Source organism: Silurus aristotelis, assembly GCF_946808225.1.
Source record: "Silurus aristotelis genome assembly, chromosome: 8".
Taxonomy (NCBI): Eukaryota; Metazoa; Chordata; class Actinopteri; order Siluriformes; family Siluridae; genus Silurus; species Silurus aristotelis.
Genome location: NC_139581.1, coordinates 16,750,621 through 16,767,236, shown reverse-complemented (window position 1 = coordinate 16,767,236; position 16,616 = coordinate 16,750,621). Strand labels below are relative to the sequence as shown.

Below are 16,616 nucleotides of genomic sequence, written 5' to 3'. Positions count from 1 at the left end.
GTGGTACTACTAAAGTCGTTTTTATTCTGCAGACAATTTCAGATTGCTTGTGATTATGGCCAGTTTGCTGACAATGAAAACTGCTTTGTAGTGCATAGAGATTAGTGATTAACCTAAACCTCTTAATCTGTCATTGGAGAAATGCTAGAAAGGTAGAGATGCAGCATCATCTGTTCATTCTTGTGAACCTACAATCTTTGTAGCTAAACTGAACCGACTGATCCAGAAGACGACTGACAGGCAACTAATCCTGTCTTTAAAGTGCTGAACAGGAGGGCTCCAGAAGAAAATCTCAGGAAAACAAGCAAGGATTTAATACTTAAAAACAGGATCAAAACCAGGCAGACAGAGCATTCTTTTAGTAAAACATGTTACATTAGGCAATATGTTTTCTACAGCACAATGTACTGAAAAAAGGCTCAGGTTTATAGTTCCATAACAAATATCCAAAATATTTTTATTACAAATTTTGCTGTAGACAATAAAACCTGGTTAATAGTCGTCCAGACAAGGTAGCACTGCGTTAATGACTGTACAGGCCTGCGTCAGAATTTTTCCTTCCTCTGTGTGTTTTTGCAGGGATAAAGAAAAGTCTACTTAAAAGTATATATATGCTGCTTGGATGCTACATGATACATTTATCTGTAACAATTCTATTAAGGAGTACTGGTTACATTGCTAATTATGTCAGATTTGTTACAATTCCTTCAGAACTGGGTAATAATGGGATTTTAAAACCATCTTATCCACATCTCGGCTGTTAATGACTGTTTAGTGTTGCTACAAGCATTCCAGTTTCCTCACCTCAAGTGAATTGTTTTTTTTTTTTTGTCATAATTGTAATTTCACCATTTTTTCAAAACCTGTAGGTGTAATTTCTTCTCCAATTTCATTTTTGTGTTGGTGAACATGGAGCTGATTGGATTTGCCAGAAAGCTTCTGTTTTGTCTCATCTGTACGAAGGACAGAAACTTTGTGGCTTGTAAATATGCATTTTGGCAAATTCCAGTCTCGCTTTTTTATGATTTGCTTTCAACAGTGGAATCCTCCATTAAGTCCACTATGGTTTAAACAGCAACAGACGGTGTGATCTGACACTGATGTACCATCTAGTTCACCTCTACTCTCTTTGAAAGTTGTTCTGTGCTCTTTGGTTACCATTTGTTTTTGGTCTTCTTGTCTTTAACATGTTTGTCTACAATTTTCTTTCTAATTTTCTGAGACAACTCTCACCTTAGCTTTCTGTTATATGTGTTCAGTGTGGTGCACACCATGATCCCAAACAGCACAGTGAAACTTTTCACCCTTTAAATAGGAAGACTGACAGATCATTTTTGTCCAGGCCAATTCAATTTGCTTTTCATCAGTTAATTCTCAGTACATTTTTATTTATTACTTTTGTCATGTTAAAATTATTTCAGTGACCATTGTGAGTTTTTTTTTTTTTTAAAGAAGTGTACCAACAATTTTGTCTGTCTGTACATCTCAACTGACAGAATGAAAACACTAAACACTGAGTATGTTTAGAAAACTGAGGTTCTAAGAGCCAGTGGGTGTATGAATGAATGGGCAGTTGTTTAATGTTCACACATTCCTACAGAAGCTCCTGATGAGGCTACACATCCTCAGTGGGTCGAACTGATGCTGTAATACAGAGCATCCTGCAGGTGTTGTAGAATATTAAAGATCAGTGTGAAAGATTTGATCGATGCTTAAATCCATGAAACATAGGCAGGAGTTTGTGAACATATGAACACCACTCTTATATAAAAAAAAAAACTTCCCCAAACTGTTCTAGTTAGTTTTGTGTTTCATGGAAGGAAAATGTGAATGGAATTCGCTGGAACGATCACATGTCCTCGTAGTTCCACGTTCCAAAACCCTGTGAAAAGCCAACCCAGAAGAATGGTGAGTATTATAACAACAAAGTGGAATGAAATGTTCAACAATCATTTGTGTGATGTGAGGTGTCCAAATACTTTTGTTCATGTAGTGTTTTTTTTGTTTTTGATCTACAGTGACATATTACATATACTGTAAAGCAATAGGCTGTAAATAATGTTAGTAATGTGTTTGGGCAGCAGAAGCTTCCCAGAGTAAAAATGCTCTAATAAATAGTGAAAATATGAATGAAAACTTTTAAATAATGAGTAATATTTGAACAGGTTATTAAATATTGGTGTGAAAAGAAGGATGGTGGGGGTGGACATCTGGCACATGACGCACATTCCTGCCTTCTGTGTGATTTTTATTTATTTTTTTATTTTTATTGTATTAATTTTTTTTCTTTCTTGCTTCTAGTTGCGTCAGTATTATGATAAATATTGCATTCTTTGCATTAATAGCTGATTAGTAAATAAAAGCATCTTTCATACAGTGGTGGGAAAAAGTGTTTGCCCCCTTCCTGATTTTGCAGATTTTTTGCATGATTTTTCACACTTAAATGTTTCAGATCATCAAACTAATTTAAATGTTAGTAAAAGATAACACAAAATGCAGTTTTTAAATAAAGGTTTTTAATTAGTGAGGGGAAAACTAAATCCAAAACTAAATGGCACTGTGTGAAAAAAGTGTTTGCCCCCTCTAAACCTACTAACTGGTTGGGCCGCCCTTAGCAGCAACAACTGCCATCAAGCGTTTATGATAACTTGCAATAAGTCTGTTACAGCACTGTGGAGGAATTTTGATCCACTCATCTATTCAGAATTGTTGTAATTCAGCCACATTGGAGGGTTTTCGAGCATAAACCGCATTTTTAAGGTCATGCCACAGCATCTCAATAGGATTCAGGTCAGGACTTTGACTAGGCCACTCCAATCATTTTGGTTTTCTTCAGCCATTTAGAGGTGGACTTGCTGGTGTGTTTTGGATCAGAACCCAAGTTTGCTTCAGCTTGAGGTCACGAAGATGGCCGGACAGTCTCTTTTAATCACACCACCACCACCATATTTTACTGTTGGTATGATATTCTTTTTCTAAAATGTGGTGTTACTTTCACACCACTTTGGTCAGCTTGTCACTCCTGGGAAGGTTCTCCACTGTTCCATGTTTTTACCATTTGTGAATAATGGCTCTCGCTGTGGTTCGCTGGAATCCCAAAGCTTCAGAAATGGCTTTATAACCTTTTCCAGACTGATAGATCTCAGTTACTTCCTTTCTCATTTGTTTCTGAATTTCTTTGGATCTCGACATGATGTCTAGCTTTCGAGGATCTATTGGTCTACTTCACTTTGTCAGGCAGGTCCTATTTAACGAGATTCTTGATTGTGAACAGGTGTGTTGAGAGAAATTTAACTCAGGTGGGATAAACCACAGTTTTAACAGGGGGGCAAACACTTTTTCACACAGGGCCGTGTAGTTTTGGATTTTGTTTTCCCCCAATAATAAAAACCTTCATTTGAAAACTGCATGTTGTGTTCACTTGTGTTATCTTTTACTAATATTTAAATTAGTTGGATGATCTGAAACATTAAAGCGTGACAAACATGCAAAAAAATAAGAAATCAGGAAGGGGGCAAACACTTTTTTACATCACTGTATGTGATTCTGCAGACTGAAAGCTGCAGCATCACTCATAGAAGTAGGAATAGTCAGAAAATCATTCTTTATTTCCATTATCAGCATGTTCAGATGTCGATGTGCAGACCGGTTTGTACTGAGTCAGTGTTATGCTCTAAATGTTTAACACAGTCAGAGTCATCAGTCCTGCAACAATGCTCTTTCCATTTACGGTTTTATCTAAAGGTCACAGCAGCATCGCACTGTTTCTGTTTTTTGCTCGATACGCTTTCCTGAAATAAAGAGCCTAAATAAATACAAATATTTGGTGCTTTCATTGCAGAAGGCAGCTCGAAAAGGACATCATATTGGTGATTGATTTGTTCCCGCTCATAGTACTCACAAGGTGAGATGCTGGGAATTCCTCTTCACTCATACTTCACGTACAGTTTAAATGCCACTGGAGTCGTACATGATGTGTCATGTCTTGTGTCATGTTTTTGGCTCTCTAGTTGCACAGTGGTAGGAGGGGAGTGGATTAGAAGCAGGTGGATTTATCCAGATTATTAATCCTCATACATGCTATACTGTTTTTGAAGCTGCCTCAGGATGCTACCAGAAAGAGCCCTTATACTCATTCTATTTACTAAAGCTTTCCTTTTTGCTCAAGGCTCTCTGGTCATTCTCTACTGATCTTTTTAATCAACTAATAGTGTTTCAGTTTGCAGAACCTCCACTCATAGGATGTATTTTCTAATTAGTTTTGGAGGTCGTTAGATTCTGACCGAAACCATATCAGACAATCTGGTACCAATAATCATGCCCCAATTCAAGGCACAAAGATTCATCTTTTTTCTTTCTTCTGATGTTTGACGTGATCTTTATCTAAAGTTCAGCACAGCTCTGCTGCCATATTATTGGCGGATGTAGATGTGTTGACTTCTTCTTTCTTCTTCTTTCGGCTGTTCCCATTAGGGGTCGCCACAGTGGATAATCCATCTCCATACTACCTTGTCCTCTACACCTGCCTCTTTCAAATTAGCCACCTGCATGTCTTCCCTCACTACATCCATAAACCTTGGCTTACCACTTTTCCTCCTGCCTGGCTCCATCCTCAGCATTTTTTTTCCCTTTCACCCTATGTACCTTATCTGCACATGACCAAAGTATCTCAATCCAGCCACCCTCACCTTCTCTCCAAAATGCATAAAAAAACCAAAACGTTTAGATGTAGATGTGTATCGTTTAATAAAGTGGTTGGTGAGTATATACATGCTATATTAAATACAGGTCCATTTTTAACCTATTTACCACCTTCACAGAGTATGCACTGTAGTTATTGTTGTTTGTTCAGAATAGTAATTGTACAATGTTAGAACATTTATATATTTTATAGGATTTGAACCCACTCTTCTCACATTCTTACACTTGCATACATTTTGAAATACTCATTGCTATGTTTCAATACAATTTTCACATTTATTTTTTTCTGCCCAGCTACCCGTCTTATCAGCTATTCAGCTTTGTTAAAAACCTGAGCTTTTTCAGATTTTATAAGTTTTCCAATATGCTCTAGAACCTTAAAATATGTCTTCCCACAAAGGGACAAACAATTAACCCTAAACCGTGAACTGGTGTGAACTTCATCTGATTGCTAGTTGAATAATTGTACAATAATCTACACTCCTTCACAGACATTTTCTTGGCTTGACTTTTTCAGATACACTTTATTCAGTTAAAAGCGTGTGAAGCTTTCTCTTCCTGATCTATGTAACCCCCATGACAGAAAATCTTTTCTTGTAAAATGAACAGGACAGGACAGGACATGCTAGTTTAGTTCACATACCTTGATTATATTTTTAAATAAATTAACTAAATGTGAACACTTATTTTTCTCACTGCATTCCCTTACATTAAGACTTTTCAAAGTAATCAATAACTTCATTTAAGTAACTGTTTTCTGTAGGTTTTCCACAGTGAGGGATATACACATCAGCACCAGGACCTTGCACATAAAAGTGCAAAATCAGATTAGAGATGTGCTGCTTTACTGTTCTGTGCATTATTCATTCCCACAAACAGACTGTGAATAATAGTTGTGCGTGTGTGGTTGTGTTGGCGCAAACCTTTTTCAGAGAAAAGGATAATGCGTGCATTGGCAGTTTTTTTTTTTTTTTTTTTTTTTTTTTTTTTAAAACCTTTTTCCTAAATCTTAGCCATGATGAATATATCTCGAGAGTAACAATGTAGACCATGCATGTTAACATTTATTCCACCCATGCAGAAGTACACATTAAACCTATGAAATAAAAATCCATAATTCAGTGAACCAAAGGTTCCATAAATATTTAAAGTTGGAAAAAGGAAATAAATTAAATAATAATCACAGTTTTAGACACATAGCAGCACTTGTGCATCTCATCAATATTGGCACTGCACTTTAATGTACAGTAAGAACCTGATGTATCAAACAGATATTAATATAAGTGAGCTGTATTTGTTTAAATGTTACATTTTTAGAGTAAAGCTTAGCAGTTCTACCTCTTATATTCTCACACGTTCCAACACACACACACACACACACGCACACACGCGCACGCACACACACACGGTATGGACAGAAAAGCAGTGGATGAGGTAAAACGGTATACAGAATCCAGTGATATAGCGATTCTGGGTGGTTTTTAGATGCTAACAGTCTCTACCTGTACAAAAAAAACCAAGTCAATATATCAAAGACAAAAATACAGAAATGTTTCAATCAACTGGAAAAGAATCATGAATCTGGTGTAAAAATCCTGAAAAGGCTCAGGTAATAAAGTGCTTGGAAATCAGTGAATGGGGCAGTAAAATACTTATTTCAGGAAGAACAGAATGAGAAAGTTATCATTTAATTCATTTATTAGGAAATAGCCAAATCAAGGTAAGTTTTAAATTATCAATTTGTTTTGTTTATGTCACTAATTTAACTGTGCAGAGATGCAGTAAATACTTTAAAAACTTAATTTGTAAGATTGCGCTATTTTTTTTGTGTGTGTGTGTGAGAGAGAGAGAATAGCAAACAGATGTACTGTCTGTATACAGCATGCCTAAATATATTTTGGATAAGTATATGGATTATATAGCATACATATACAAGTTAGGAGTCCAAGAGAGCTAGACTGGCATTCTGCACTAGTGGTTTCAGTGATTGTGGAGTTCAGCTCTGAGGGCTTTGGCACAGAGCACGGGAAAGAGGTCCTGCCCTCTTCATGCCTCTAGACGTTTGTCCATGCTTCAGCAGGTAGCTCAGATCAGGGAGGGGGATTCAAACATGCGTTTCAGTGCCCAGTACTCAGACTGCTTCCAACAGCAAGGCGAAGAAAATCAGTTCATCCGTGCCACGATCAGCCCTGGGGCATGTTGTGTGTGCATTCCACTTTGAATGCCCAGATAGAAACGATAGTCTTTCTAATAGGAGGTGATGTCATTTGGCTTCACACATGCACATGGTCATCTTCATAAATCAAATGATTACAAAAATTAATATAATAAAACCCAAAAGAAAAACTCCTTCTCCCATTCAAAATCATGTCAGTGTTCTTTTGACCAGGTTACCTGTACGTAAGGTCACATGTCACATGACTCTCTTGTTTCCCTAAAAGTTCATTTGATCTTGTCTTACAAATCTTTACATAAAATATATGCGAAGAGTTATATTGCAAATATATCTGTGCATCTGGATATTTCAGAAGTAATATACGGTTATGACGCAGCTTGCAGCTCAGAGTCCCATTCTTGCTGAATAGTTCTGCTCTTATCCTCGGCATCGTCTTCAAGCCGTATCTCAGAAGAACAGTGTTTTTGTGTGCAATGAGCACTTACTGTTCATTTCTATCATTTTCGTTCTTTTTTTTTTTTTTTTTTTAAATCAAGCACACAATAACTTGAAGCATGCATGTCATTTCTCTGTAAATAGATCTTAATTTTGCTACACTCCTTTTACATTTTTCACTTTTTATATTTTGTGTGTCGTTTTATAAGAAATCTCATTTTATTTTTTTCTAATTACACAGTAGAGATTTTTTTGCTGTAGTTGTTTTCTCGTCAGCTGGATGTTTCTATTCTTTAGCTCACTGTGGAAGAAAGCAGAGACACTTTTGAGTTGTCTATCACACAAGTATCCATTCTATCCTGATCTTCCAAATGCTATAATCAGTAAATGCATCTGATATTATCAAGCAGTGAATAATAACAAGCCACATTTCTCAGTTACACAAATTATATATAAAAACATGAGTAAAGATAGACGATACTGCACATTTACATCGATTTGATTGTAATTAGGAAAGAGCTCTATTCTACTTAAAAAGTTGGATTTTAAACACAATTAACTTCTCCCTCAGAGCACAAGTAAAGCTAAATAAGACCTGTACCCCTCGATTATTTAGGGAAGGATTTAATTAGCAAATCGTGTACATCCAGCCCAAGAGCTACAACTGCTGTTCACATAAAACAGAATAAGAGAATATCAGAATAAGAGATTATATAATTTCTTTGACTCAGTCAGAAGGCTGGTTCCAGAATTTTAGAAGATTTTGTAGGTGGAATAACTTGATTAAAGAGCTCAAAATGTTGAACAATCAACAGCCAACAAAAGACCAACATACTGTATATGTGCACATTCTCACTAAAACTGAACAAAAAGACCAGGTGATGATTTTCCTGTCTTTAAATATCCAGCTTAGGTGAGCTTGTGCTAATGAAGCATCAGATTCTTGTTCTTGGCTAGCAGGATTGGAACCTGCTGTTGTAGCCCATCCTTCATAAGATATGCACACTGAGATGCTTTTCTGCTTAAAATGGTTGTAAAGTGCTCATTTGTGGTACCACTTCCTTCCTGACAGACCTGTACTCTGCCCTGCCTTGAAATTCTTCTCTAATCTTTCTCACCACTGAGCCATTTCCGTCCGTAGAACTGCTGTTCCCTGGGTGTTTTTTTTTTATTGTTTATAGATTTCTTAAGATGTTTGATGTGAACATTAACCAAAGCTCTTGACCTGTACCTGCAAGATGTTATGCATTGTACCTGTGCCCAACATGGGCATTGTTTGGATACCAGCATGAAGAGGTGTTCACATGTTCCCAAAAAAGTGTCCAGTAAGTGTATCTGTTAGAACTCCACAAGGGATCATATACTGCCTTGTTCAAATCAGGTCAGAATAAAACATCTTTTCAAAATGTATCAATGTTCTGTGGTTAAAAATATACACTTAGTGAAAGCTTTGTGAGATATGGTATTACACCACTGTTCTCAAATCTTGACAATTGTTTAGGCAATTTGTTTTATTATATATTTTCTAATTTAGGTATTTTTTCAGTTATTGACTGAAATCCAAAGTATTGATTAAGTCTGGTTTAGACTTTCTATCGCAGATAGCATCTTCTGGAAAGACAAACTGTATGTGTGTGTAGTACCTGACACCACGACGTAAACAATAATGGCGACCAGGCCCAAGATGATAGCCACAATGCTGAGTAGCCGGGCCAAGCGACCCAGACGTCTTGCTCCATCGATATCCCCCTGCTGTAGGCTGTTTCTGGACTGAATAAAAAAGACATACATATTTAGAAGGCTGCACAATCTTGAAAAACAGTGCTTCTTGCTCAATATGTATGAGTTGCCTTTACAGTAGCAGTCTAACAATGAGCAGTATCACACTGCTTAAATATGAATTAAGTTAAGAGTATGGAATCAAGACACATGCCAGCTTTATATTCTAGAAAATAAAATAACAAGATGCTTTTGTGTGTCCTGCCACAGCATTTATCAGTGATGTGGAGATTTTCTGGGCTTCCTGATGACTATGTATTCTCATTAACAGGGACCCTATGCCACCACTTCCTATTAGCGCTTCAGTGCACTCTGGGGAAAGCCCCTCTAGACTGCATTAAAGCAATCGATACAGAGCAGCGCAGCCGAAAGAAAAAAAGCCCCTGACAGAGGTACCTCACCCTACAGCACACTTTCCATTCATACCATTCCCCCTATACTTCTTTTTGCACACTCAGTGATGTGATAAAATCTTCTTTTAGAAGATGTAGAAAAACATTAACCAGCATGATTTTGAACTGGCCTTTATGCAGATGCTGTCCATGGTGCTGAACACAATATGGCCAAGTGACATTAAATGGATGCCTTCTCTCTCTCTCTCTCTCTCTCTCTCTCTCTCTCTCTCTCTCTCTCTCTCTCTCTCTCTCTCTCTCTCTCTCTCTCTCTCATATATATATATATATATATAAAAACATGGGCCTTACATGATCATCTCTTATATCCATTGATGTTTTTAAAGCAATCTTGTCCTAAAAGCAATCATTTCATTTTCAGTATAAGGTTTATTGGTGCTTACATATCACCTGCTCGAAAATAATAGACTAGGTTCTGGTGGTGGGACTTTACCCCTATTTTATCAATTTAATGTAACTTGACAATGTGTTGAAATAGGCAGAAAGCATTATCCTTTTTGTTGTAATAATATTTGTTTGGTCGATAATTCAGATTCATAACAGGCTGATAGAATTAACAATTAGCTCGGTAATCAGTAGATATGCCTTATAATCCTTTGTTTGTTCTGGACACCTATTATATTCCATCTCAGCATTGCAGGTGTATTTGCTGAAAGCAGGGGTCACTACAATAGAGGATTGAATTACTATCTATCTGTCAACCTGCTTCTGAGCAGAGTAAGAAACTGCTCCCTCACACACAGCCCTTGAGCAATAAAAAAAGCTCTATTTATAAGAATTAGGGTACTCCTTTGTGTCTTTGAATTAAATTTGATGCTGTATATGCTTTGGTATATATACATGCTGCGGTACATTAGTGCAGTTCAAGGCAACCACAGTAGCAGTGCTTGATCGTTGATTATTCTATTTTTATACTATCCATTGTGTATGCATATGTAGTGAAAATTTCAACCCCGCCCTCTCCTACACTACACTGAGCTTCCAATGCTGCAGAGGGGCTCTGACATCTTAGCGGAGGTATGTGTGGCTGGAGCAATAAAGCTTTATTGATTTTCTAGTCCAGTCATAGCCAAAAGCCACCTTGGTGCCTTGAATCAATGGGATTCAAGTTCTTGAAAAACTGTGCATAGTAAAATGCCATTTACCTTTCAGGTACTCAACTTTTTCTGACACAGTATCAGGACAATGTGATACTGCCAAGCCAAATCTTCTTAATATCTTCTAGTAATGTAGCCAATTACAAATACATTATTCTAAATGTGAACATATATTGTGTTTAAAGACCTTGTGCTGCATGATGCAGTAAATAAATGTATATTACAAGTGTGTTTATATTCTGGGAAACATAATTAACTAAACTAAATAAAAAACAGATAAAAACAAGAGCCAATATTAAACTCTAAGTTGAGATTGAGGAAATGCTCAAATAAAAATTTTCTGATTATGCTGACATGCTAGGATTCCTGCCTTTAGAATTTTCGACCAAGAATATCTAATTTAGGCCACAACCACATTAGGTTTAAATCTGAATATAGATATGGGTATTTGGAGCACTAAACAGATACAGATACAGAGAGTGTCAGTGTGTTACATACCCAATATATATACATTTATAATAAAGGTTAAACCTTACATTTAAAAGGGCTATTTGTTGGTCCCTGTTGGGAAAAATAGAAAAAAGACTACGTTTCTAAGAGTGTAAAAACCTTTAGGTATTTACCATATTTGGTGTGATTGTATGAGCATTGAGAAGCTCTGCAGGAATCTCATGATTTTTATGCTTCATCTACAAGGAAGAGGATCAGGATTACCTCCCACAGAGTGATAATGAATATTCTGATTCCAGCAATATTTTTCTTGAGGATTTAAAATGATTTTGCTCTACTGCAGAGCAAGCATTTCTGCATGGTATTTGAGGTACATGACAACACAGTGAGCACTTCCTCTCAGTTCTGCCCAGTGTACTCTGCTGTGGTGAAAGAAGTTTAAAGCCAATACTAATGGCAGGAACAGCCCTGTTAGAAGTTGAAACCAAACGTGACAACCAAATACTGGAAGAACTACTCTTACTGTACATAAAGCCTCTGTGGTCAGTCCGTGAGCAGGTGTACTAGAGAGACATGATCTCACTGACACTCAGCATCTCTGATTTGATGGTTTACTTAGCAGTAAAATAACTCAAAAGAGCGCAGCAAAAAAAATAAAAAAATTTATGTACAAATTGGACAAATTTGTTTGATAGTTTTTGCAATAGTTTTGCTGCTGCTGAGTTTTTATTAGTTATTAGTCACTGAATGTTGGAAATGTTTCTGTTATACTGATCAGGTCATTCAAAGTAGAAGAATACAACCGAAAGGAAATGTGTACACAAACGAGTGGGCTTTGTTCACGCTTTGGCACCCATAACTCACCTACATTTCTGCCTACCATGCAATCCTGTATCTCTGGCACTCCCTTTATGTCAAACCTTGCTCAGGACTCAGTAATGGGATCCTTCCTGCATCCATGAGCTGCAACTTGCAAGTACATATTACTGATCTCAGTAACAAATCGTATTCTCTGCCTTCCAATTCGTCTCAAGAGTCTTTGATAATGCACTAGCCAGAAACACCTTGATAGTGCGCTGTCTCTTTTTCTCTCACACTATCTGTTAGAGCTAAAAAAGATGTGTTAAGAACATCCAATAGCATCTAAAAGGGTGGGAAAGAATTTGCTTTGCCTTCCCCTGACTAATAACTGCAATTTTTTTGTCTCTCCTTCTATTAAGTTAAAGGGCTAGCTGTTGATTCTTCAGGAACTCAATCCAATGATGGAGTAGAAATGAATCCAGTGTTCTGAATCTGTTTTTTTAATGGTATTTGGCGGGTAAGGTATGTGTGCAACACAATATCTGATCTTACAAACAATACAGCATCCTTTCAGTACACAGTTTGTTTATCTGATGGAGCTCTGTAAAGTCTTACAATAGAGTGTTTTGCTGTCAGGAAGTGGTTCCAAGTAGATTCCTAATTGGAAGTAAAAAAAAAAGATAAAAAAAACTTAAAGATTCATTTTAAGAGTATATATTATTTCCCCCACATTGTGTCAATGAAACGTGGAGCAGATTCTAACTATGCTCATTTGCAGCAACTAGAGTTACTGCACACATGATACTGCTGAAACAGCAGTTCAAAACAATCTGTCTTTGCATTTCTCTAGAGACAGCTCTCCATTTTCCCTGTAGAGACAGAATGAGAAGCACAAGGACAGCACTGATACATTGGCTAATGTCCCAAAGGGAAGGTATGGAGTACACAGGGAAAACTAGAAAAAAATGGTCTTAAGACACACTTTCTAGTTTTTGTAAACTGTAGATCACACTCTCAGTCTCAGCTATAACTTGGGGTACTTTAAAACAGAAAGAGAGAAATAAGGAGAAAGACACAGAAAAGAAAGGAGTTTTCCTTCTCCCCTACATATCCAATTTCCAATATGGAGATATTCAATCTCTTTGCTCTCCAAGCTTTTCTTTTGAACTAGAATGAGTCAAATGGGCATCCCCATCAATAACTATTTCTGATACACTAACATCAGGGGAAGACTTTTGTTCAGCATCGTTTATGAGAGAGTGGACTCTCTCTCTCTCTCTCTCTTTCTCTCTCTCTCTCTCTCTCTCTCTCTCTCTCTCTCTCTCTCTCTCTCTCTCTCTTTCTTACACACACACACACACTCTCTTTAGGCCAGTGCATAGAACCACACCCAGCACTACTATCCTGCCTCTAACACTGAATGAGAGGCTGTTATGAGTTATGATTCCCTATTGGAGACTGCAAGAATAAATGATTACAGTGGGAAAGACATTATCTTGGCACATTTTGGATATCTGATATTCTACCTATAAAATTGGCTTATGGTACTGATTTCTATGTTTGAACTTTAACAGATAATTTATAAAGCAAGGGCCAGGAACAGCTACTAATGGTGTGTTTCAAAATATACAGTATTGGACTTTAGGATTGTGAACTTATTCTTAGAAAGAAACCGAGTTCGAGATCAAATCAAACAAATGTGTCCAAGCTAAAATGCATTAAGATTGTTTTGATAGTCAGTCTGCTGTAGGTTTGGGCTATGAATGCGGGAAACAATTATGTCTTAGTGCCAAGCCTTGACTCAGTGTGTAACGTGGATATAAATCACTTTTGGATTGTGTGTACTTAGCTGTGCAAATTCTCTGGCACAGCAATATGACCTGAACTGGAGATGTGGAGCCACAAATGAGATGTATTTCAGTGCTGAATTAATATTTGCTGTGCTAAAACATAGTGGGGCTTTAGAGGAAATTTAACACATCATGTTTGGTTTAAAATTACTCTCTCAGAAAAAAAGTACTGGATTGTACCATTTGGGGAAACTTTTGTTACCTTTAGTGTGCATCTCTTAAATAGCAGTAGTTTAAGTTAAAGCTTTATTCTAAACGGTAATCATGGGCATGTGTTTAATTTATATCAATTTAGTAGTGTTTCCCTGAAAAGAAAAGGCACCGAATCTGATAAAATGTTGATGTACACGTGTTTCTAGATTAATATTCCAATCCCCAACCCTTATTACATTTAATATGACATTCTGAGAGTCGCGCAAAAGTGAGAAAATGCTACTTTTACATAATTTCCTTACCATGACGGAGTATACGAGCGCTACGATGCTGACGGGCCACACGGGACAGAAGCAGGACAAGATGACCAGCAGTAGGTAGTCTTTGGGTTTGGGCTGCTCCTGGACAGCGTTGCCGGTGGATGAGGTGCGGCTCAGACTCGGTCTGGGGGAGGACAGGGGTGCCGAGGTGAGCTGCACCACCGAGCCTGATCTCGTTGGTCCACCGTGGCCATTCTTCTCGCCCTCGGCTCCTTTCTCTACATCCACTGTGAGGGTCCCAGTGGCGGACATGCTGAGCCCGTTTCCTGCCCCGCCGTCAAACAGCAGCTTCTCCGTTTCTTGCTGAACTCTGCCGCTCTCAGCCAGACCAGACTTCTCAAACTCACTGTCGGTGTTTATAGCCATGCTACAGTTCACCTCGAAAATCAGTTCACACCGAGCACAACAAAAAAAAAAAACTTCCCTCTCGCTTAACGACTGGAGTAAAAACGAAGTAATGCGGCAGCACTAAACTTCCATCATTTGCACCTCACTTGGCTCCAATAAAAACCGATCCTACTGATAAATATCACACTCAGCATCCACGAGACGCTCGAACGATATCACATCCGGAGACCTTGAGGCTGTCAGTGTGCTTCCTTTCACATCTGCTCATTTCCTCTCCCTTCACAGCAGACACTTCAGATCAGTTCTTCCATCCAGTCCGCCCTTTTCAAACAAGCAATCAGAACAAAACGATACAGGACCAGAAAAACACAGGAGATGAGTAGAAAAGATCATTCACCAAAGCGCACCATCATCACATTTCTTCATTGGATCAAGATTGGAGGGTGTTTGAGAAAACTGAAGAATACACTATTCTACGTGCACAAACGGAGAGAGAGAGAGAGAGAGAGAGAGAGAGAGAGAGAGAGAGAGAGAGAGAGAGAGAGAGAGAGAGAGAGAGAGAGAGAGAATGAATGTCGCGCCAGGCTTTTGGCTTTGTTAATGTTTAAAGCTGCTGATGAGATCTGCTCGAGATTCACTTCACTGCACTCTACTCACTACTGCACTGTGCACTGGTCCTCCCATCAGCCCCCAGCTCCCCATGGGCAGAGGCGCAGAGAGGCACTCCCTATCACTCACACCATTCTCTACATTTTAGTCCCAACAGTAAGAGGTATGAGGCAGTCTCAAATCATTTTCTTTTCATAAAAGCTTCACATTGTAAGATCAGTATTAGACAGATTTTTGCAAACAACACAAAGTCGTGATAAGAATCAATAATCCCGCAAAAAAACGCATGAGAATGAACGTATTTCTAAGAGTAAGACATTGAATGGTTGTTACTGCTGTTTAATTATACATGTGCCTCTTCTGTCAATGCTTTTCAATGCGTTCATGCAAATCTTTGCATTTGTAGCGCCTGATTTAGTGTTTTATCCAAATGTGTATAATGCCAAATGAAGTAATGCTGTGTGTGTGTGTGTGTGTGTGTGTGTGTGTGTGTGTGTGTGTGTGTGTGTGTGTGTGTGTGTGTGTGTGTGTGTGTGTGTGTGTGTGTGTGAGAGAGAGAGAGAGAGAGTGAGAGAGAGAGGAGGGTGTTACGGTGTCTGGTTGCACTGGATAAAGGAGTGGAAGAAGCTTTTTTAAAAATAAAAGATTTGGGAGAACGTGTGAAACACCATGCAGGCAGTAACCTGAGCTTTAGATTAAACCCTGTACTTAAAATCTATGAGGTAAATATTGTATGTACAGTATATAAATTGTTCAGAATTGTGTGGGTAGGTACCCGTTGTGGCAGTGGTGTCTCATGACAACAGCTTAAGAGCAGTAATGCAAAAGAAGATGGGAATGGAAATACTGCACAGCTTTGCAAATATAAAAAAAAATATTCGCTTCTTGTAAGTGCACACTGTAACCATGATGGAACCACAAAAGCTAGTTAAATTGTGGTCTGCCTATTGCACAAAGCCTAGCTATTTAGGATGACAGTCTTATAGTTTATGTTCTATCTGTTTTGGTAGCTTATACAATGTGTTTATTTGGCATATATGTGGTTCTTCCACAAACTGTACCACAAAGTTGGAGGCAGACATTTGTATAGGATGTATTTGGATTCAGTAGCATTACATGTCCTGTCACTTGAACTAGGAGACCCAAAACTGTTCCAGCCTGGCAATGCCCTTGTTCACAAAGCCAGCTCCTTGAAGATAAGGTTTACATGGGATGGAGTGGAAAATATTGAGTGGCCTGATATAGAGCTCTGGCCTATTTATTGAGCACCTTTGGGATGAATTTGAACACAACCTCCACCCCAGGTCTACTCACCATACATGACTTCACTAAAACCCCTGTGACTGAATGAGCATAAATCTTCACAACCACATTTCAAAATCTAGTGAAACAAGTTCCCAGAAAAGTGGAGTTTATTATAACAGCAAATGGAGACAAAATATGAAAGATATGTTCCAAAAGCACATAGGAAGTCTAAGGTTAAG

General features: G+C 38.0%; 1 protein-coding gene across 1 annotated transcript; it reads right to left on the bottom strand.

Moving 5' to 3' along the window:
• Positions 1 to 5,747: 5,747 nt before the first annotated feature.
• On the bottom strand, positions 5,748 to 15,183 carry trarg1a (trafficking regulator of GLUT4 (SLC2A4) 1a). Its single transcript, XM_083549272.1, has 3 exons — positions 14,158 to 15,183; positions 8,956 to 9,082; positions 5,748 to 7,613 (listed from the first exon to the last, which is right to left on the bottom strand). Exons 1-3 carry the CDS (start codon positions 14,539 to 14,541, stop codon positions 7,606 to 7,608), a joined length of 519 nt encoding a protein of 172 aa, XP_083405398.1. The 5' UTR covers positions 14,542 to 15,183; the 3' UTR covers positions 5,748 to 7,605.
• Between the last annotated feature and the right edge of the window lie 1,433 nt (positions 15,184 to 16,616).

Bases quoted from the DNA above. Each gene is read 5' to 3' on its own strand.
- trarg1a (XM_083549272.1), bottom strand. From the start codon at position 14,541: ATGGCTATAAACACCGACAGTGAGTTTGAGAAGTCTGGTCTGGCTGAG. The intron at 9,083-14,157 runs GTAAGGAAATTA...TTTTTTATTCAG, and splicing joins CGCTCGTATACTCCGTCATG to TCCAGAAACAGCCTACAGCA.